Source organism: Conger conger, chromosome 12 (assembly GCF_963514075.1).
Source record: "Conger conger chromosome 12, fConCon1.1, whole genome shotgun sequence".
Classification (NCBI taxonomy): Eukaryota; Metazoa; Chordata; class Actinopteri; order Anguilliformes; family Congridae; genus Conger; species Conger conger.
The window spans coordinates 34,318,740-34,341,692 of record NC_083771.1 but is presented as its reverse complement, the minus strand read 5'-3'; the positions used below and the strand labels follow the sequence as shown (position 1 = coordinate 34,341,692).

Sequence of the window (22,953 nt, the reverse complement as noted above, 5' to 3'; positions counted from 1 at the left end):
AAAGCAGAGCCACCTCAATTTCGGAGGATGAGGTTTGAGCTCTGGGAAAATCAGCCCCCTGTAAGGACAGCCGAACACAATTCAGGTTCATTTCTGAACTGCAAAGCGCTTCCATTTTAATCAAGCTACCTATAAGGATAGCAGCCAATGAGAGGTGCAATAAAAGAAAAGAGCTTAAAAAGCAGAGAAAGGCAGATTTAAACTTCCTCCCACAGAAGGGCACGACTCAAGCACCTAAGCCCCTCACTAAAGCTCTCCATGAGCGGGAGACTGCCAGACTTCAGTACCCCGGGCTCTCTGAAGCACGGAATGACCCTGAGAGCCACTCGCTGCCTGGAGGGGCACAGCCCAATCAACCAGGAGAACCTGAGATTACAATTAATCCCATTTAAGCCCAACTCAAATGCTAACAGCCCAAAACAAGCCGGCTCTTTGAAACCGAGCGTCGGGTGCCCATTTTAAAGGCACGTATTACTTGTGTCTGAAGAAGAACCTTTGGGAAGAGGACTGCCGGTCTGACTCATCCTCTAATGCCCTGGATTGTGGGGAAAGAGGGGACTGAGGGGAGGATGCCCGGGAGCCTGGGGTCAGCAGCGAGCACGCCTCGTGTCCCGTTAGCTCCGGAGAGGGACAAACCTCACCGCACACTGCAGAAGGTAATGGTCCTGAGAATTTTAGCCTGGTAAGAAGACTTAAGTTCTTTTTTTTTTTTCTCTCTCTCAAGTAGAAAATTTGCTTGTTTTAACTTAATGTTCGCTTGACAAGTGACATTTACTTATTCCATTGGCAAGTCTTGAAAGGAGTCAAACTGTCAACTCATTGGCAATATTTATCTCATTTAGCAAAAGTAAAATGAATAAAATTTGAAATATATATATTTTTTTAAAAGTCTCAATATAAAAGTCTCAAAATAAAACTGAAATACCGCAGTGTAGAAAAGTATACGAGACAATTAAAAGCAAAAGCTCCCCGCTCTGTTCAGGGTGCTCTCAAAACACTCGCATTCCCCAACCAGGAAGCCCCAGCAGTCCGGAGGAGAGATGTGTGGCTGGTATCTGACGAGGCGTTTTGGGGCGGGCGAACACGCCCCCGCACTGACTCAGCCCTCCTACCGCAGGAAGGCCCTTCCAGTCTCCCACTGCAAAGCAGCTAATCACCCGTTCTAATGATCGGCAGAGAGAGCGCATTTCGCCTCTCCCGTGATTGCGGCTTTCCCTCAGCAACACCAGCGAATGCAAACGTCGTGCTAATTAAGCAGCTGCATTCCTCGAACATCAAAGGTGTAGAGTTTTGAGTTGAGACACGGCAGCGCTCGGAGAAGGTTCCCGGGCGTGGAGGGGGAGAGTGAGGACTACTCTGGAGAGTGGGGTTCTGGAGAGCGGGGCTCTGGGGAGCGGGGCTCTGGGGAGAGGGGCTCTGGAGAGCGGGGCCCTGGAGAGAGGGGCCCTGGAGAGAGGGGCCCTGGAATGCCTGCCTGTCAGGAGGCTGACCCCGCGTCACTGCTGCTTCTGACTGGGGGGAGGAGGACTAGGAGGTGCGGGGGCTCCTCGCTCCGTCTCTCTGGGAACGCTCAGGCTCCAGCGAGCATAATGGAGACTGACAGTTCTGGGGTGAAACAGTGGACGGTGGGGAGGCCAGGTCTGCTTTTGTTCTGCACCAGGGGAGAGTTGGTAAACACACACACGCACAGACAAGACATACACATGCCCAAATGCACACACATCCACACTGCTAATCACAAGTTCGCACACAATGCCAGACCAAGGGAACACTATCCAAACCTGTTTTTCGTGGGAATATCAACAACATTCATGCACCATTTGTCATGAACACAAATGCCAGGTGACTTCAGGTTACACCTTACACAAAAATAATGAGTCATATCCGTCTATACCTGGACTAAATAAGAGCAAACATTGAAGAGAGCCTTATAAAAAAAATAAAAAAATATTAAAAAGCCTTCCTTCTAGGAGGTTAAAGCCAGTTGTTCTTCTCTGGTAGTCGATAAGGAGCAGAAAGTGACTCTGGAAAAGCCTGGAGCTTGGTTACCTGCCCAGCTCAGTCTCAGTGGAACAAATCACCTTTCCTCCAAAGATGATAGTCACATGATACTCAGCCCTTACATTCACGCAGTACTCTTATTCCTCAAATACAGAAGGTTTGGGTTGGGAACAGGAGCTTCCAGGGGGCAGGCTGTCTGAGGACACACACCGAATGTGGCTAGAAGGGGAGGGAGACTGAGCTCAGAGAGAACAGGAGCGTCTCCTGCTCCAGGGAAGGGATCAGGCATCCTGTCCAACATACTCACAGCTGCCATTATCAGCCTCAGAGCAGTGTTCACTTAACACTGACACAGAGCAGTGTCCATTTAACACTGACACAGAACAGTGTTCATTTAACACTGACACAGACACAGAGCAGTGTTCATTTAACACTGACACAGACACAGAGCAGTGTTCATTTAACACTGACACAGACACAGAGCAGTGTTCATTTAACACTGACACAGACACAGAGCAGTGTTCATTTAACACTGACATACATAGAACAGTGTTCATTTAACACTGACAGACATAGAACAGTGTTAATTTAACACTGACACAGAGCAGTGTCCATTTAACACTGACACAGACACAGAACAGTGTTCATTTAACACTGACAGACATAGAACAGTGTTAATTTAACACTGACACAGAGCAGTGTCCATTTAACACTGACACAGACACAGAGCAGTGTTCATTTAACACTGACACAGACACAGAGCAGTGTTCATTTAACACTGACAGACACAGCGCAGTGTTCATTTAACACTGACACAGACAGAGCAGTGTTCATTTAACACTGACACAGAAAGAGCAGTGTTCATTTAACACTGACAGACACAGCGCAGTGTTCATTTAACACTGACAGACACAGCGCAGTGTTCATTTAACACTGACAGACACAGCGCAGTGTTCATTTAACACTGACACAGACACAGAGCAGTGTCCATTTAACACTGACACAGACACAGAACAGTGTTCATTTAACACTGACAGACACAGCGCAGTGTTCATTTAACACTGACACAGACAGAGCAGTGTTCATTTAACACTGACACAGAAAGAGCAGTGTTCATTTAACACTGACAGACACAGAGCAGTGTTCATTTAACACTGACAGACACAGCGCAGTGTTCATTTAACACTGACAGACACAGCGCAGTGTTCATTTAACACTGACAGACACAGCGCAGTGTTCATTTAACACTGACAGACACAGCGCAGTGTTCATTTAACACTGACAGACACAGCGCAGTGTTCATTTAACACTGACACAGACACAGAGCAGTGTCCATTTAACACTGACACAGACACAGAACAGTGTTCATTTAACACTGACACAGACACAGAACAGTGTTCATTTAACACTGACACAGAACAGTGTTCATTTAACACTGACAGACACAGCGCAGTGTTCATTTAACACTGACACAGACACAGAGCAGTGTTCATTTAACACTGACACAGACAGAGCAGTGTTCATTTAACACTGACACAGACACAGCAGTGTTCATTTAACACTGACACAGACACAGAACAGTGTTCATTTAACACTGACAGACACAGAGCAGTGTTCATTTAACACTGACAGACACAGAGCAGTGTTCATTTAACACTGACACAGACACAGAGCAGTGTTCATTTAACACTGACAGACACAGCGCAGTGTTCATTTAACACTGACACAGACAGAGCAGTGTTCATTTAACACTGACAGACACAGCGCAGTGTTCATTTAACACTGACAGACACAGCGCAGTGTTCATTTAACACTGACACAGACACAGAGCAGTGTCCATTTAACACTGACACAGACACAGAACAGTGTTCATTTAACATGGACACAGACACAGAACAGTGTTCATTTAACACTGACACAGAACAGTGTTCATTTAACACTGACAGACACAGCGCAGTGTTCATTTAACACTGACACAGACACAGAGCAGTGTTCATTTAACACTGACACAGACACAGAACAGTGTTCATTTAACACTGACACAGACAGAGCAGTGTTCACTTAACACTGACACAGACACAGCAGTGTTCATTTAACACTGACACAGACACAGAACAGTGTTCATTTAACACTGACAGACACAGAGCAGTGGTCATTTAACACTGACACTGACACAGAGCAGTGTTCATTTAACACTGACACAGACACAGAGCAGTGTTCATTTAACACTGACACAGAGAGCAGTGTTCATTTAACACTGACACAGACACAAAGCAGTGTTCATTTAACACTGACACAGACAGAGCAGTGTTCATTTAACACTGACACAGAGCAGTGTTCATTTAACACTGACAGACACAGGCTTGTCTCTTATCCGCTACTGCCAAACGCTGCCAAGAATGGGAACATCCCACTGTTGTGTGTACTGGCTCGAGACCCAATGTTGTATGTAAACATGGCACAAACTGTCTTCGTTTATTTATTTTTAAACGACTGCCTTGTTTTTGTCAAATCATTCTGTAGTTTTACAATGATGGGCAGTTTATTAGTAAAATGCTTAGCATCAAATAAACATTTTTGCCAAGGTTATTGCCATCTTCCTTTGAAAGCATTCTAACCGTGACCTGAGCACCAGATCCCAAATCCAGCCAGCTTGTAATGTTTATTTTTATTGGTTAACCGAAAAACTTTTTCATCAAAGGTCATACTAACATTAACACCTTAGCCAAACACAATGACAAAATAAGCTGCCCATTAAGGCTTCTCAAACCCAAGTATGAAAACCAAAAAATATACACAATACCTTAACACTTTTTAAGCCCAACCACAATGACAATGTAAGGATATACTACACCTCAACACTTCTTAAACCCATGTGTGAGGATAACATAAGGACATACAGCACCACAGCAGAATGCCTTTTATAATAATGAAGCCCTTGGCTCAAATTCACCACACTAACAGCCCAGAGCTCAACTTTGTGAGCGCAGGCAACAGTTTGGCCTGTTGCACAGCGAACAGCGTTATGCACTAATGAGTCGTTAAGCGCAGATCGTGCTCCCGAGGACCAGCCCTTGACGCGAGAGCTAATGAAGACGCGTCCCCCAGCAGCAACCCGCCATTACAGGACGCTGAGGAAGACGGAGCGAGAGAGCGGTCGATGGCGAAGCGGCCGTGTAACCATGGCGAGTGGGGGACGGGCGGGGGTGCGGGCGCGGGGGTGCGGGCGCGGGACCGTGGCGGCGGGTTTGCTTACTGTTCTTGCTGACGTCCAGCTCCCTGAGGTTGATAAGGTTGGCGATGGCCGCGGGCAACACCGTGAGGTCATTATCTGGCAGGCTCAGTCGATGGAGCAACTGGCAGTTGAACAGTTGCTGTGGAGAGAGGAAGATTGAGAGAACGTGAGATAAATAACGACACATGTAAAATAAGGGTTTCGGAGGCGACATGGCTCAGGCAGTAAGAGCAGTCGTCTGGCAGTCGGAGGGTTGCCGGTTCGTTCCCCCGCCCGGGCTGTGTCGAAGTGCCCCTGAGCAAGACACCTAACCTCCAAATGCTCCTGACGAGCTGGTCGGCGCCTCGCATGGCAGCCAATCGCCGTTGGTGTGTGAGTGTGTGTGTGAATGGGTGAATGAGAAGCATCAATTGTACAGTGCTTTGGAAAAAGGCGCTATATAAATGCCAACCATTTACCATAACATAAATCAGGACGATACCGATGCATTTATTTTAAACCATTACCAGCTGACACCAATACATCAGGTTTTTGATTTTGGACATTTGATATATAACAGACATACAGTTTGTCACGTCCACTCGATCTTAAATGCAAAATTAAAAACTAATATTTGAATGGTGCATTGTTGGCATTGGATGCAGTTTGTTTGCTTTTGTGGTAAGGACACCACCCAGCACTGGCTGTAGTGTAGACACTCCTTAAAGTGGTCTCCTTTACACAGGACATGGACTGGCAGTCGGCAAGCCGCCGTTTTTACCGCCTCCATTGCCTTCCCCTTCTATGACACAAGGGGCCCAGAAAGGGCACTTCCCATGTCTCTGTGCCAAAGCAGCGCAGTCAGTGTTTGTTCCCACTGACACGCCAGCGAGCGCAGGGCCTAAAGAGAAGCGGAAGCACTCGATTCTGCCTTTTATTTTTTGCACACTGGGCCTGAAGAGGCAGAAACGCGCAGTAAAAAGAAAAATGCGGTGCTGATTTACAGCGCAGCCGATGAGCTGCCTGGAGGGTCTCGGTTCTCCACAGCTGAGAGCCAGCAGATGTCTGAGCCCGGCGCTTTCCCCCCGGAGCGACACGCTCCTTTCCAAAGTGAAAACGCACTCTCAGGCCAGCGAAACCAGCGCCACGGTAAGTCAAACGTCCCCTCTTCAGCCGTGTTCAATCGTATCCACGCCTCGAACACACCCGCCGCCCGATTCCACCGCAAAATACGAGGAAGAGTCATTAGAAAAATAACGTGCCATCCAAATGAATGGAGGATGTCGCCGTGCGTTAGTAATGGGCTCATCTTGCAGGCCGAAAGGGGGTGTGGAGCAAAATGTGAGGTTTCTCTGGACAGAAGAGTTCACAATGCAACATTGTGTCTTTGTGAGGCAAAACAATCAAGCCAATGTGCGCACTGGGCGGTCAAAGACTTTGTTGTTTTGCAAATGGCCACATTTTGGCTTGTTTATTTTCGGTCTTTTTGTCCGTTTTTTGGACTCATGACTGAAACCCCCGGCTTTTCTGGCAATAACGAGGAGTGGTACGGAAATCCCCGGGGCACATGGGCTGCAGCGGAAACAGGAGCCGGGGTTGGGTCTGAGTATGGATTTGAGGTTTGTTGAAGGGATTGAGGTTCTGTTTAAAGTGAAGACTGGATTGAGGTAGGGTTTGGCATTAAGGTTCGTGATAGGGATTGAGGTCCTATTTAAAGTTAAGACTGGATTGAGGTAGGGTTTGGCATTAAGGTTTGTGGTAGGGATTGAGGTTCTGTTTAAAGTTAAGACTGGATTGAGCTTGGGTTTGGAGCGGAAACTGGAAACGGGGTTGAGGTCGGGTTTAGAGTTGGACAGAGATCGACGTTATGATTGGAGCAAGGATTCATGTTGGTGTTGGAACAGGAGGTGGGTGAAGAGTTGGGGCTGGGTTTGGATTCTGAATCATTTTTGCTGACACCTTTGGCTTCTGCAAAGCCAGAGGGTTAAAGGTGCAATCGGTAATTTCGGACTTCTATCGAACAAGAGAGGAATTGCAGCAAGAAACACCCTCAAATCCCTTCTGTGTGAATGCGCTGACGTTGAAAGACTATAACCTATAAAAAGGAAGAGGGTGAGCCGTTTGCAATGACAGAAAGGGATTTACAATGGTCTTAACACAAAAATCTTACCTATTGTACCTTTAATGCAAGTATGCCGATTAGCCAGAATACCAGCAATTGCAGTATAACGAGTTGACAAAAAGTAATACAATTAATGCATCTGTTCTTGAACACATGCATCTGTAAATCTGTAATGCATGTGTTCAAGTTTTATTTTGTCCACAATTGGGGCTGGGGCAGAGTTAGGAATTGGGGTGGGGTTTTGAGAGTGCACAGCTGGGACCGCGGCCAGGGCTGGGGCGGGAGGCAGAGGGCGGACGGCTGACCTTGGGCAGGTCCTCGATCTGGTTGGCGTCCAGGTAGAGCTCCTCCAGGGTCTTCTCGAAGCTGAAGATGTCCTTGGGGACTTGCTCCAGGCTGCAGTGGGAGTAGTCCAGCGACGTCACGGTCTCCTCCTCCCCACGCAGGCAGCGGCAGGGCACCAGCCGCACCAACAGGTTCCGCTTGCTGCTCATCCTCAGGCACTGCGGGCACAGAGAGGCACAGCCTTACAGCAGAGATACAGGCAGTCAGTGCAGCTACAGGGGACAGGACAGAGACACAGGCAGTCATAGCTGGAGGGGACAGGACAGAGACACGGGCAGTCACAGCGCAGCTGGAGGGGACAGGACAGAGACACAGGCAGTCATAGCTGGAGGGGACAGGACAGAGACACAGGCAGTCGCAGCTGGAGGGGACAGGACAGAGACACAGCCAGTCATAGCTGGAGGGGACAGGACAGAGACACGGGCAGTCATAGCTGGAGGGGACAGGACAGAGACACAGCCAGTCATAGCTGGAGGGGACAGGACAGAGACACAGGCACTCTGTTTCTACAGGGGACAGGACAGATACTCTCATTGCAGTAGACAGGAACAGGCTGTCTAGTCCCAAAACTGAGAAAATAATAAATAAATAAACAAGGCAAGCATAATTGATCAATAAATTTATATATAGTTTTACTTTTCTGTATGATCTGATAACCTGTGCACTTTAATCTTTGCCGGCAAGTATACAGTCCATGAGCTGGGGGGGTGGCAATGCCCAGTTGGAGGGACGGTGTCTCAATCACTTTTTGGATGGTCTATGTCCCTCGAATTAGAAAATGTATGATAGTGGCAGCTTCAGATATGCTATCACTCATTTTGTCATCCCTCCATCATTATTAGCTTCACATTTATTCATTGGTTTCAATTGAAACTCATAGAAATGTGTGTGGAAAGCTTACAATCCAGTCAACAGAACGCTATCGGCACGAAGGCCAACATTTCAGGGTTTGGCTCATGGACTAACAAGCATGAGTCACAGTGAGTGCAAGGGATTTTAACCCTCTAGAGTTCTCTATATAAACCCTGATGTATTGACTGGAGGGCTTGCTCAGATCGGAGATCAGAGATCACATGCATGAGAATGCAGTCAGAATCACGGCTACTTCTTCCCTGAAAATACCGCTTTTAAATGTCCTCACAAGCCATGGAAAATAATTTTTCATGACATTCGTCAATGACCTCTCCTCTGTCCAGCTGGACACAAGCCGTTCATCCGAGTCTGGCACATTTAGACGCAGAGCTGTTCACCACGTCCAGAAAGGGCACTGGGCTTCTTCATTGAAACACCTCTAGGTGAGAGAGTAAAGTGGGTTCACAGTGAGCTCTGGTTACCCATGTTCCACTCCTGTACACGTCTGCAGCAGCACTTCCCTCCATTTCATTATCTCCCTCCCCCCTCCCTGACTGCTCTTCTCATCAATCTTCCTCATTAGCACTGTCAGGAGGAACACTCCCTCTGTCTGCTGGGACACCTGATACAGCGGCACTGCAGGGGACAACACACACACTGCAGGGGACAACACTCACACACACACACACACACACACACACACACACACACACACACACACAAACAGACAGACAGACAAACAGACAAACAGACAAACAGACAAACAGACAAACAGAGACACACACACACACACACACACACACACACACACACACACACACACACACACACACACACACACACACACACACACACACACACACACACAGACAGACAGACAAACAGACAAACAGACAAACAGACAAACAGAGACACACACACACACACACACACACACACACACACACACACACACACACACACACACACACACACACACACACACTGCAGGGGACAACATACAGACACACACGCAGACACGCAGACACTGCAGGGGACAACATACAGACAGACACGCAGACATGCAGACACACAGACACACAGACACACAGACACACACACACAGACACACAGACACACAGACACACAGACACACACAGCCGTACTGCAAGCAACATAAAAACCATAGCCTTGAGAACTGGTCTGACCACTGTACTTGTTTGCATGTCTTTATGCCCTCAGCACAATGAGAAAGAGGGCCCGTGTCATTGTGGGAGAGGACCGGCTGCTTTGAGCATGTTCCTCCCGGCAGACCCCCTGAACGGAGGCCTTGTTCTGGGCACAGAGTGGCATCTCCGCCCCCACCTTCAGCCGGGACCACGGCAGACGACCCAGAGACCGGACATTCACCCTTCACAAACAGAAGCTTCAGTCTATGCACACGTGCCACATTGACGGTTTCCATTTGGACTAAAATGGACGCCATTATTATGGCAAAGAATTTGCCCTCAACAGAAAACATACAGTTGATACCCAAGACCAGAAAAATATTGGAAGGGTCTACAGTATATCCATTTATTTTTTCTAAGGACAAGGTGGATATGCGCTTTCGTGTGAAATGGTGAATATGGGCTTCTACATTAAATGTTTTCAATATTCAACGGCAAAATGCACACCGGCCAAATCAAATTAGACAACAAAATAAAATACGCAGAACAAAGAACTTCGAAAAAACAAAAACCGCTCTCTACTCTGGTGACCTGTCTTCAGGTGAAGAATTCACACACTGATGAAAAGCACACTCACACACTTACTGAACTGGCACAAACAGTCCGGATGCCAGTCCACACAGCCGGCTGCGGAAGGGAACCAACGGTCTAGCCAAAGAGTGAAAAGTCCAAACTAGCAGCAGGCCACGCAAGGAAAACACAAAAAATTTTTTTTACAAAAAATATATTAAAAATGAGCAGAATTTCCCAGTGGGAGGGCTTTGCATAGCATCAGTACTATAGTCCATAATAACAGTGACTCATCTGAATACGACATTTGGCCTTCAGACAATACGGCCTTTGGTGCCTGCAAAAGGCTCGTTTCAATATTACATTCCAGATTCTGAAAAACACCCACAGCTACGAGAGAATTTACTCATAAAATTCACAATCAGATTTTCCCCCCCAGAAAGGGATGTTTACAGCCTCAGTCTGACCACAAAAAGCATACGCGCTGCACTCAAAATAACTTCCACTTACTCACATTTCTCTGGAACCGATCAAGCATGTGAATTTGGGAACAAGAGCCAATGTTAAATTTGCATTTTGGAAGATCAAGAAGTTGAGCTACTGCACTGATATTTGGCAACAAACACCAGGAAACACTTCAGATCAGTCCCCAAAAAATAAAAGAAATGGGCCAGGTCACACCTGGGATTTGCATGTCATTTTCCTGTTTGTGGGAACCCAACGGTTGCCTGAGAGAGCTCATAAATAACCCTGCATAACACTGAACAGGATGTTGTAATGGTTGTTGACATGCTGCCATATAATGCTAGGCTAACTGCGTCAGAATACATGATCGTAATAAAAGGCTGAGTCGTAACTGTAGGTGTGCCGTCGTCACGGCAGCCAGAGCGGGGGAATCGAGGCGGGCGTGCCTCCCTGCGGCCGGGTGTAAACCCCCCTCCCTGTGGGCCAGTGGTAACAGCCTCCCGGTGGCCAGGTGTAAACCCCCCTCCCTGTGGGCCAGTGGTAACAGCCTCCCGGTGGCCAGGTGTAAAACCCCCCTGCCTGTGGGCCAGTGGTAACAGCCTCCCGGTGGGCCAGTGGTAACAGCCTCCCGGTGGGCCAGTGGTAACAGCCTCCCTGTGGGCCAGTGGTAACAGCCTCCCTGTGGGCCAGTGGTAACAGCCTCCCGGTGGGCCAGTGGTAACAGCCTCCCGGTGGGCCAGTGGTAACAGCCTCCCGGTGGGCCAGTGGTAACAGCCTCCCGGTGGGCCAGTGGTAACAGCCTCCCGGTGGGCCAGTGGTAACAGCCTCCCGGTGGGCCAGTGGTAACAGCCTCCCGGTGGGCCAGTGGTAACAGCCTCCCGGTGGGCCAGTGGTAACAGCCTCCCGGTGGGCCAGTGGTAACAGCCTCCCGGTGGGCCAGTGGTAACAGCCTCCCGGTGGCCAGGTGTAAACCCCCTGCCTGTGGGCCAGTGGTAACAGCCTCCCGGTGGTAGCACGCCTCCCGGTGGTAGCACGCCTCCCGGTGGCCGGGAGGAAACCGGACTCCCCCGCCCTTCCGTGAGGGGAGGCCTCCACCCTCTGAAACCTGAGCCAGCGGCGGCGCCCAGACAAAGGCAGGGCAGCCATGTTTCCCACGGAGCAGCCGTGCTGGGGGCCCACGGGGCTCAGGCATGTCCGACACGAGCACTAATCCCTGGGTAACCGAGTTCAGCGCTGGACGGAGTGAAAGGGGGGTGGGTACAGGACGTGCCCTGTAACACTCAGACTGATCTCCTGTCACGCCCGGAGACTCCCAACAGCTGTGCCCCCCTTTCCCTGCCCCTTATACACAACTCGACTCTCGCGTTTCTTCCAATGTCTTGCTTTTCTTTCATATGAAGAGTTATAAATTTCAGCATTGATGTGATGGAGAACAGAAAGAGTGCCGTCACAGTCGATGTGATGGAGAACAGAAAGAGTGCCGTCACAGTTGATGTGATGGAGAACAGAAATAGCATAGTCACAGTTGATGTGATGGAGAACAGAAATAGCATAGTCACAGTTGATGTGATGGAGAACAGAAATAGCATAGTCACAGTTGATGTGATGGAGAACAGAAATAGCATAGTCACAGTTGTTGGCACAGAAGTGGCATATAAAGGAAAGCAGTCCAGCAAGAATTACAACCAACCATAAACAGGACTTCCGAGCTAATGCATACGTTTTTGTCAATCTCTTTCTTTTTATCAGCCCAATCTTGTACACAGCGGTGGCGCCTGACGCTGCAAGGTGATTCTCCATCCCCTCCCTTCACAAACCTGTGCGAGATCTGCGTTATACAGCACAGCCAACACTGGGCCGTGAAGCACACGGACACAGCATAAAGCATAAATCTTTAATCACGCGGAACCCACTGTGTGCCAAGGCAATTCATCTCCCAAGAAAAGTTTCTGCTCATTTCGCTCAGCAGAGCGGAACCACGGCCTGGCCCGGCGTGGCACTGACTGCAGAGTAAGGTCTGGCTGCGTAGGCCTTGGGCGTGCGGGGTCTTTCACAGAAAAGTGTTCTATTTTAGAGTTTTTACAGCTCAGCGGAGCCTCAAGCCTCAGCTGTGACCTGGGTCTGAGAGCCTCCTCTCAGCTGGGTGGGGTGAGGACAGGGGTCTCGCCCTCCTCCACCGGCCTCAAACTCACACCTCCAGGACACAGACTTCACTCAGACATGGCCCCGGCAGACCCTGCTTAGTGTCGCGACCTCGGTCCTGCCCGCCTAAGCAAAACACAGAGTGGGGCACAGGAGGGAGGGAGAGGGAGAGGGAGAGGGAGAGGGAGAGGGAGAGGGAGAGGGAGAGGGAGAGGGAGAGGGAGAGGGAGAGGGAGAGGGAGAGGGAGAGGGAGAGGGAGAGGGAGAGGGAGAGGGAGAGGGAGAGGGAGAGGGAGAGGGAGAGGGAGAGGGAGAGGGAGAGGGAGAGGGAGCTCCATCAGGCAGGGCTCAAGGTGGCTCGCCCCTCTTCGCTGTGTTGCTAACGCCACGAGAGGCAGCACCCAGCCCACACATGGCTGCAGCATCACAGCGTACAGTCAGAGCGTATGCCAATAGCCTTCAGACCGGCAGGCTGTCGGCTCAACAGCAGACTGAGTCATCCTCACACACGCCTCGTGTGAGCGTGGAGGCAGAGCTGGAGGGGTCAGCCCGCAGGCTTCACTTCCACCGCGACTACAAAGCACACAAACAAACAGTCCACCATTCAAACTACATCAGGAACAAGTCAGCTAGCTCATTTACCAGGCGCGACAGCTTTTTTATAGCACGTCTTATTCACCAAATAAGCCGCACAATTCAACGGACTAGCTAACTTAAAGAACATAATAAAGAGTTATTCCTTCCAATAATCTTTATAGGGACACACTAAAGATCTGTGTTTATAATCCACAGTAAAGCCATTTAAAAAGCACAATTTTGCGGTATTAGCGGAATTTATAGAGGGCTCACATCGAGTTGATATGACAGAACGGGATTAGTGAAAGTCATACGGAGGGAATGTTTAATCCTGACCCTATGCTGTAGCTGCTCTGCTGGAATGCTGCAGAATTAGGCCATGTTTCTGAGAAACACTAAGAGGTGAAAAATAGAAACAGAAAGCAGAAACGCTAACACTTCTGACCGCATGTGCTCTGTACACAAGTTCATGCAGAGCGCTCCAGGCTAGCACACAGAGGAGGCCTGCGGCGTTTCAGAAGGAAATAAAAACTCAGACATGTATAACGTCAATGTCGTCATGGTGACAGTCAAGTCAAGTACTCCTTGATCCTAAATGTCCTTTAACATTTTTAAGGTGATGACCTTTTTAAAATTTTCAGGTGTATCTGCACATACCTAGTCACTTCAAATCTTGGTGACCAAACTTTCTGCTCTCAAACACAGCATGAAAAAAAACTAACATCCTGACATGAGACATTAGAGAAACCACGCTGATGGGAGGGGACTGCTGAGAACAGCCTATGCTGTTAGTGGCAGGATGTGCACACAGACACACAGACACACAGACACACAGACACACAGACACACAGACACACAGACACACAGACACACAGACACACAGACACACACATTTCACAAGCCCTGAGACCGTTCCAAAATGTCTGACTGCTACCGCTTTCCAGACACCGAGAGCAAGTAACTTATGTATGTGGCACCACAGAAATTCATGCTCACATCAACAAGCCTCGATCATAAAAGCAGAGCCATTTCTCCTCCGAACATTGAGCGTCACAATGAGGTCGGCCTCTCTCAAACCACAAGAAGGGTTTCCCTGAAGCTGAAGCGCAGCAGCCTCAGCGCCATGATGAACACACAGAGGAGACAGTGTTGTGTGAGAACGAGGAGCCCAGGGCGTTTTGGTTTCAGGTCAGGAACAGGCTCTGGGCGTATTGAGTGAAAAGGTCATGGCGGCCCTTGTGTAGAGCGCACTGGAAAACAGCGAGCTTGCAGGGTTTTATTTCGCTCCTCTGATTGGTGACAGCGTCCGCCCCCCCCCCCCCCCTCCCGCCGTGGCGGCTGCCAGCGGGCGCTCCTTCAATTATTCACGGGGGAGAGGGGTCGGGTTCGGCAGCGCAGCACACACCACCTCCGACACGCTGAACCCCAGGACCCAGCTCCACACATCCACGTGCCGGCTGACTGGAGCTTTCTGGAAAAGCCGGCGAACGCCAGGGACCTTTTGCTGTGGTGCAGGTTACGTCTCTGCGTAGGAGTGCCGAAAAGGCACTCCAGAGCCTGAAGCCGCCACTCCAGTTCCACCCCCCACCACCACCCCGGGTCGTACGTGACTGAGACGCAGAAGAAAACAAACCCCACATTGTTCCTGTGGACCTGCGGTGAATTGTGAGGGGGGGGGGGTTGATATGATGTGGGCCTCACAGGCACTCCCCCAATGCCTGGGATGGAGCTCTGTGATTGGCTGGTTTGCACCACAGCCACCCTTCCTTGTACCGCAGCCTCAACTTGTTCACAAAAAAAAATTTTTTTTTTAAAAATGCTCTTAGTTAAGATGAGGCTCAAAAATGCAAAAGTTGAGTACATGGTACATGCACGCTGACAAGTCTTAGATGCCCGACTCTGTAGCATCCCCTTAAGTGTACAAGGCCATTAAACATCCAGTTACTGCCTCCATCTTGGTTGAGGCGGTTAACAAGAACTTAATTCGTGGGAGCAATATACATTTTAAACCAGGACTGCATGTCACTCTTTCCTGACCCAAACCTGCAGCTTCAGTATGAATACATTTCCGTTGAAAAGCTTTTGCGAGTCCGCCAGGCTCTCCCACTGTTGTCGCCATAATTGCATTATCATTATCCAGACCACAGCTGTTGGACTCGCTGCCATAACCCTGCGCGGCGAGACGTAAAGGGTCGCATTACCAGCGCCCTGGTGTTTAGAGAAACCACAGTGCACACGCCATTTCCCTGCCCTCTGCAGAGCTGGACCCAAAACATTTAAATACAAAATAACAATAATAGTGGGCATAATTATTGCATTGACATAATTGCTTTTAGCCGCTTCCTGTTACAGATTCAAAATTCAAGCTAGAATTTTGGTCAGGAAATGCATTAAGCCTCAACATTAACGGTAGCTCTGTAGCTAAGGGAAACCACAGCAATACAACCTGGCCGCACAGTCCAGGCAGCTGGAATTAATACATTACATTCTTGGCATTTGGCAGACGCTCTTATCCAGAGTGATGTACGACTAAAGTGCAAAGTGCATACCCATAACCAGGGACAAGTGTGCTGAAAAACCCTTGAGGGAAGTACAATTTCAAGTGTTAAGGCTACAACAAAGATAAGGACTTGGGCCTATTTGATTAATCTGACAACTGAATATACCGCAAACCGTTTTTCTACAACACAACACGCCAGAATTATTTACACTCATACGGAATATGGCAAGAAGTTATACTGAAAACTCATCACAGGTCTGACCGATGAGAGCTAATGTTTGCCATGGGTTTTCAAAAGTAATTGTTGAAACGCTTCCAAGACAACAATATATTTTCTGCTCATCAGTTTCAGCACCAAGAGATACATTATAGCCCATTCATCAGGTTCCGTTTAACCGTGCGTCGCTAACATAAAAATTGGGACTGAATAAAATGTGTGCAATTCCATCAAAACGGACTAGACCGAGACCTGCTTTACTGCATGGACATCTCGTTAATTTAGGCCAAAGGAAACTGATGCCTGGTAGCCTTGCATAGCAGTGCAGTAATTTCTGGTGAGAAGATGCCACTAATCCCAAACTCAGCAGCTGTGGAGTACAAGAGCCAGGACTCAAGGACTAAAGGCCACGGTGGGCTAATTAGATCTGCTGAGGAGTGATGAATCACTCCGGCAGGAACCATCAGAAAAATAACTAATATCTCACAAGCTCAATTCATTACATCTCACAATCAATGAGCCCTAATAATAGCAGAGAAAATGAGTCTCATCCTTCCCCAAAAAGGCCCACTGGAGAACTACAGCCACATCACCGTAGAGTCCAGCGGAAATACTCTGACCAGAGGGAGCCAGGTAGAGGGCCTCCAGCGTTCTAAAAGAATGTGACTACAGCAGCTGCCAAATGAAAAGCTGTTTGGAAGCATTTCAGATCCCTTTCTTCATTAGGTTTATTCCACCCCCCGCCCATCGTACCCACAATCCCCTCAGAACGTTCTGTTCTGCTCGAGTCACAGCGCTATCCCAGAGAAATATTCACAAGGCTCTGATTAGTTTGCCGACTGCACGGCTGCCCATTAAGAAAATGAGCAGGCGCTAATCCGATTGGCAGACAGAGAGTTCTCCTGCAGCCTATCACGGCACGGCGGCCCTGCAGCCCTCGGCTCTGCAGGCTCCACTGCCGACCAATCAGCTTTACGGGCCACACAGTTCAAGGGGACCAAGACACCTGCATGTCCCCGACCACAGGTTACATAAATGTCAAGTCAGTTTCACCTAATGAAAGCGCACGGGCTTGTAGCCCACATCCCCTTTACACAAGCCCTGTACTCACCACAGCAACAGACCATTTCAAATGCAAATCATTTATTCAGATTCATTTTACTTTGTAATGAAAGCGTGCAGGGAAACTGCTGTCAGTTTGAAAATGAAATTGAAAAAGCTCCCGAGAGCAGCCCAGACCTCTGAATGACTGAGAACCACTTCCTGCGAGACAAAAAGAAAGCATAGTTGAACAGAGTCTCAGATAAAGAGCAGCAACTCTCCTTCTGACAGAAGAGCTCTTCATTGCTTCAGACCCCAGGAGCAACTGAAACCAGCTCCACCCGAGTTAACTTCAGCACTGCCATGCGTAGCCTACGCTAAAGCGACACGGCGAATTTAGCCGTAAACGAGGTGAGGGCAGAAGTGCGTTTGCATTGCGGAGCGTTGCGTGTTCCGGTAAGCACACGCGACGGCCCTCGCTGTGGCTGCAGCGCGCCTTATCAATTATGAACACGCTGCTTTATTTAGACATCCTCCTGCCCCCCCCCCCCCCGGCCTTTTCGGAAAGAGGGCGGGGCCCGGGACCCGGGCCAGGGCCGTAAATAGCACCCTGCGTGGAGAGCCCTCCTCCTGTGAGGGAAGTCGTTAATTAAACGAGATTAAGCCCCGGGCCTGGAACCCCCCCGGTGCCGCAGGGACCCCCGACGGCAACATTAGGCTTAAATTACGTCGCCCCCGGAGACGGAGTCACGAAAACAAATTGCTGGAAGGTTATTGCGTCCTGCCTATCCATTCAAAGCAGAACGTAGAGAATCGCCCGGCCTTCAAGAAATGAGGTCGCCGCGCAGCCTAGCAACCCAAAGGCTAAGGCTTCACCACAAGCATTCCTCTGAATTGGGCTGCTTATTACATTACACTGCTTTTTATGGAGAGCCCTCATCAGGGACAAACTGAGCCTCATGTGCACAAGCCATGTGATCCTAAACAAGGACCCTACTAAAAAGCATATAACGCAAAGGGCAGCTCAGCGCTAGAGAAGATGGCAGTTAGTGCTTTGATCTCTCCAACCGCCGCCAGTCCTGATCTTTCACCCGGTTGTCAATAACAATCTGTTCACTTATGCTCACGCGCATGCAAAATATATCAACTCGCCCACACTAGGAATGTAGCGTCATAATTTATGTGGATTTCAATTAAAGGCTTCCCTGGTAATTACCCAAGAAATGTAAAAGAATTTATCATTGCAATGAATCCTAGTTAGTTGGGAACAAAGGGGCCAATAAGGCACCGAGTTGAAAAACAGTCACCGCTAACGACAGCACTATTTATGTCACTACGGTACATGACTGCCCAGGGGTTAAGTCTGGAAACACTGATGCTCCGAAATAAGAGGAACAGCCAAATTCAAAGATGCTTCATTTGTGCAGTGATAGAAAAAGGGCCGTATTTGCCTTCAGCCAAGGAAATATCTGCCAGAATCTTAAATGATTTTAGGCCATTAGCCTGTAAATCCTTGGTCATAAATTCTTTGAGGCATTAATGGAGCCGGTATATTATTCATACCGTAGGTGAAACTTGTTCCTAATTTCTTCAAATGGCTTTACAGTATACAGAGGCTGCTGTAGACATCTATACAAAGCAGCCACACATTCCAACTGATGAACTAGCCTCATTTTGGATTCTCAATCCAAAATCATGAGCTGGATTAGCAGTTGAAGCGGAATGTGCTTTGTGGACAGACTGCATTAAGCAAAGCAAAAACACAGTTCCATCCGGAGGGTGACTGGGCTCAACAGTGCTCCCATTTTAGGAACATTTGCCAGAAGTTTTCGCACACAGGCAGTGCAGGTACGGGAAGGGAGACGCATGCAAATAAATAATACCCATTTCACCATGAAGACTTCAGAATCCAAAAATATAGCAATGCCATGACAACCTCTGGAGAGCATTTATCCTGCCTGCAGTTCCCTGGCTTACCAGGCTGAGCGCATGGAGGAGAATAAGAGAAGAACAAGGACTGTGGAAACAGGCTTGGCAGGACTGTGGAAACGTTACACCAGGTAATAGGGGAACAATGGATTAACCTCTGAACCGTGTGGAAAGCGAATGGCTGGAATGGCCGATTCGACCCTGATAGACGCCAAACCCACCACAGCTGGGGCTTCAGAGCCTGCCCTGTGGACACCGCTTCACTGCCTCCCAGATAAAAGGTTCTGCAAGGTTTCTGTTCATGCGGTTTGATTTCCCCGGCGGGGAATGAGAATGTCCTGTTTGTTTCTCTCCAGACTCTGAGGGCCTCACAGCAGCCACCGTACCCGGCACAGGCAGAGCAGGTGGGAGGCAGAGTAAGAGCCCGGCACAGGCAGTGCAGGTGGGAGGCAGAGTAACAGAGCCTGGCACAGGCAGTGCAGGTGGGAGGCAGAGTAACAGAGCCTGGCACAGGCAGAGCAGGTGGGAGGCAGAGTAACAGAGCCTGGCACAGGCAGAGCAGGTGGGAGGCAGCGTAACAGAGCCCAGCACAGGCAGAGCAGGTGGGAGGCAGAGTAACAGAGCCCGGCACAGGCAGTGCAGGTGGGAGGCAGAGTAACAGAGCCCGGCACAGGCAGAGCAGGTGGGAGGCAGAGTAACAGAGCCCGGCACAGGCAGAGCAGGTGGGAAGCAGAGTAACAGAGCCGGGCACAGGCAGAGCAGGTGGGAGGCAGCGTAACAGAGCCCAGCACAGGCAGAGCAGGTGGGAGGCAGAGTAACAGAGCCCGGCACAGGCAGTGCAGGTGGGAGGCAGAGTAACAGAGCCCGGCACAGGCAGAGCAGGTGGGAGGCAGAGTAACAGAGCCCGGCACAGGCAGAGCAGGTGGGAAGCAGAGTAACAGAGCCGGGCACAGGCAGAGCAGGTGGGAGGCAGAGTAACAGAGCCCGGCACAGGCAGAGCAGGTGGGAGGCAGAGTAACAGAGCCCGGCCTGGTGACCGCACCCTGGATCACCTGCAGGCACAGGCAGAGCAGGTGGGAAGCAGAGTGGTGGAGCTGGCTGTCGGGCAGGAGGGGCCAGGCTTGTTGAAGCAAAACAGAACAATAAAACAAAGCACAGAAGCCTGCTCTAGTGTGCAAGAGCTCACAACCCTGCATTCACCAGAGCACTTATCAGAGCAAACACACACACACACTGCTCACACACTCCCCCGTCCTCCCTCCAATCAGCTGTTCCGCTCTCTTCCGCTCCCCTGCCTTCATTGGTCCCTCTGGCGGTGCATCTGTGCCCTGACTGATGATGAGGGAGGAATTCAGGTGCTGCTCTGTCATTGGGCACTGGCAGCCCTGCACCTCAGGCCCCACCCCGCCCGGGAGCGTAAGAGGATACGTGTGAGAGGACCGGCCGGTTTCTGTTCGTCCTGTTGGAGGGGGGTTTTCACGCCTACGCTGGTTTCAGTTCTCCACTCAAACACAATGAGCAGTGGAAGAGAAGTGCTGATTGATGTTATTACAGCAGCACACCACAGCTGATCACATACTGCATGGAATTAAAAGGTACAATCTTTGGACCGCTAAATATTAGGTTTCGGATTACTGTAAAGCACCACTCTTCCCCACCAATCACCAATGTTTCTAGCCAATACTTACTCAATGAATGGCTGAACTTTACCATTGTTTGGGCAGGCTTTATTTCAAGGCCTATTCATATGGACAGAACAACATTCAGTTAAATACAATGTTGCAAAGCAATTATGCAGGACTACTATATTTAATGGGTTAGCAGACCGTGAGAAAGCAAGTCGTTAATGGGTGGGGAACTTTCAATTTCAGAACATGAATCATTATGAAATCTTTGCAAAAAAATGCCCTCATTCTTGAATTAGCCAGCATCAATTTCTTACATGGATATAACTGAGCAATCATTCGGTCACCGATATGGGCAGTGGTTATTTTCACCCATTCCAATGAGTAAATTGTGTTTGTACATCTGGAGAGGTTCCAAGCATAAGAAAGCACTGCGCAGTTGGGACTTTTCTCCCTCCGACAGCAGTATCTCACGGCGGGTTGTTTGGTCGTCTCATCAGTAAGCGGGATGGACACAATGGGGTCAGGGCAGCGTCTCTGCACACGCGCAGCAGTCGGAGGGGAAACGGGAGAGCCTGCGTTGGGTTTCGCCCCGGCGTGCCATTACACCGTGCACTCAATCAAACCCCCTTTTCAGAAAACACCACGTGGAACTTACACCTTCCAAAACGCTGAGGTAACATCTTTTACCACTTTGATCGGGGCTGCGCTGGTGCTGTAGCCCTGCAGTTAAAGACATAAATATCTACGGTAACAGTGGGACCGGAGAGATGCGCTCGCTTCCCTGACAGGTGCGCTCTGCCAGAAAGGACGGGCGAAACTCAGCCCTGCGGCTCGGTTTCCCCCCAGCATGTGACTGCGTGCACTCAGTGCCTCAGTGTCATTTCCCATCAGGTGACAGAACGGCAACAAATCACCAACACCCCCGGCTAGATTCACGGCACACTTCCTCATACACTAGAACACATCTTCCACCGTACAGGATCAGGTAACTCCACAGGACAGAACAGGTCCAGGACCCAGGAGTACTTACAGCAACGCTGCTTATGAAAAGGAAGATGAGAAAGATGGCTCTCGCTCAATAGGTTAAATGTTATTAATGTCTTTAAATAAGGCTGTGGCGATTACACTCAATTCCCACGCCAGGTTCATCCTCTCCTAAAAATAGACACTGGAATCATATGAGCATGTGTGTAACTGATATGGTCCCATGCAGCTGAAAAAGAGAACCATCAACTGAACTTTAGAAAAACTATGGCCTTTCTTGAATTTCCAGTTACATGTTGTGAAGGTCACCTACAGGGTAAGTATGAGAAAAACAAAACTCTTGCTGGATTTGAAGAAATGACTTATGAAGACCATTTATAAAGTCACAGACCTTGTGCAATCAATACATCCATAATACATTTAATACAATACATTTCCCCTGAAAAACACCTTTGGGGTTTCAAGTGCCAAAACTGTGTGTCAACAAATACACTGAGCTTTGAGGATTTCTCCGAGGGGGTGCTGGGGGTTCCCTATTAACTTGACAGGGGCGACTAAGAGCCTTCCACAGGAAAAGGAGTATCATCTGGGACAGCAGATTTCAGGGCGGATATGAAAACAAGCAGCGAGTTACAACAGTAACTCTGTTGCTACAACAGTGTTAACTCCGTTTTGCATTGTGTGTACCGTTTTATTATATGTGCCATGTCAACATGCAGCACTTTGAACTTTGAAGTAATGTAATAATCACCACAACAATAACAATAAATGTTTTGTTACTGTTATGTATTATTTTGCATCATTTATTACTATCAGACGACTTCAAATGCAATATCTTCCTAAAATAAATGATCAGTCACAGTAGCACAAGGCTGTCTGCCAGACCTTCAGCATAAAACAAACATCTCAATTCAGCTGTAAAGCTGTCAAACAGGATCGCGAATAACTTGCACAAGCCGTGCCCCTGAACATGTCAGTTACCGTGGCTTGCCCGGAATCCGTGACGACAGTCTTCGCAGCGGAAACAGCGAGGACCGTCCCACGAGAAAGCGCTCAGCAACCCGTCGACCCCACGGGGCTCGGGCACCGTCACGTTAAAACCGGCAGACACGAGCCGGCCTTGGGCGAACGGCCGTCCGCAGGGAACATCCTGCGGCACAGAGAGGCCCACACAGCTGCTTTAAGACTTTAGCTGAGCAGACCTGAAGCGGAAGGCCCA

The 22,953-nt window shown here is 49.2% G+C and overlaps 1 protein-coding gene across 2 annotated transcripts in view; it reads right to left on the bottom strand.

The window, feature by feature from the left end:
- Positions 1–22,953, bottom strand: part of erbin (erbb2 interacting protein) — a 92,142-nt gene that overhangs the window by 40,157 nt on the left and 29,032 nt on the right. For both annotated transcript variants that reach the window (XM_061262482.1, XM_061262483.1), the window contains exons 3-4: positions 7,643–7,840; positions 5,258–5,375 (exon numbers count right to left, since the gene is read on the bottom strand). In XM_061262482.1, coding sequence (XP_061118466.1) covers positions 5,258–5,375; positions 7,643–7,831 — 307 coding nt within the window. In that variant the 5' untranslated portion in view covers positions 7,832–7,840. The remainder of the gene's footprint in view (positions 1–5,257; positions 5,376–7,642; positions 7,841–22,953) is intronic.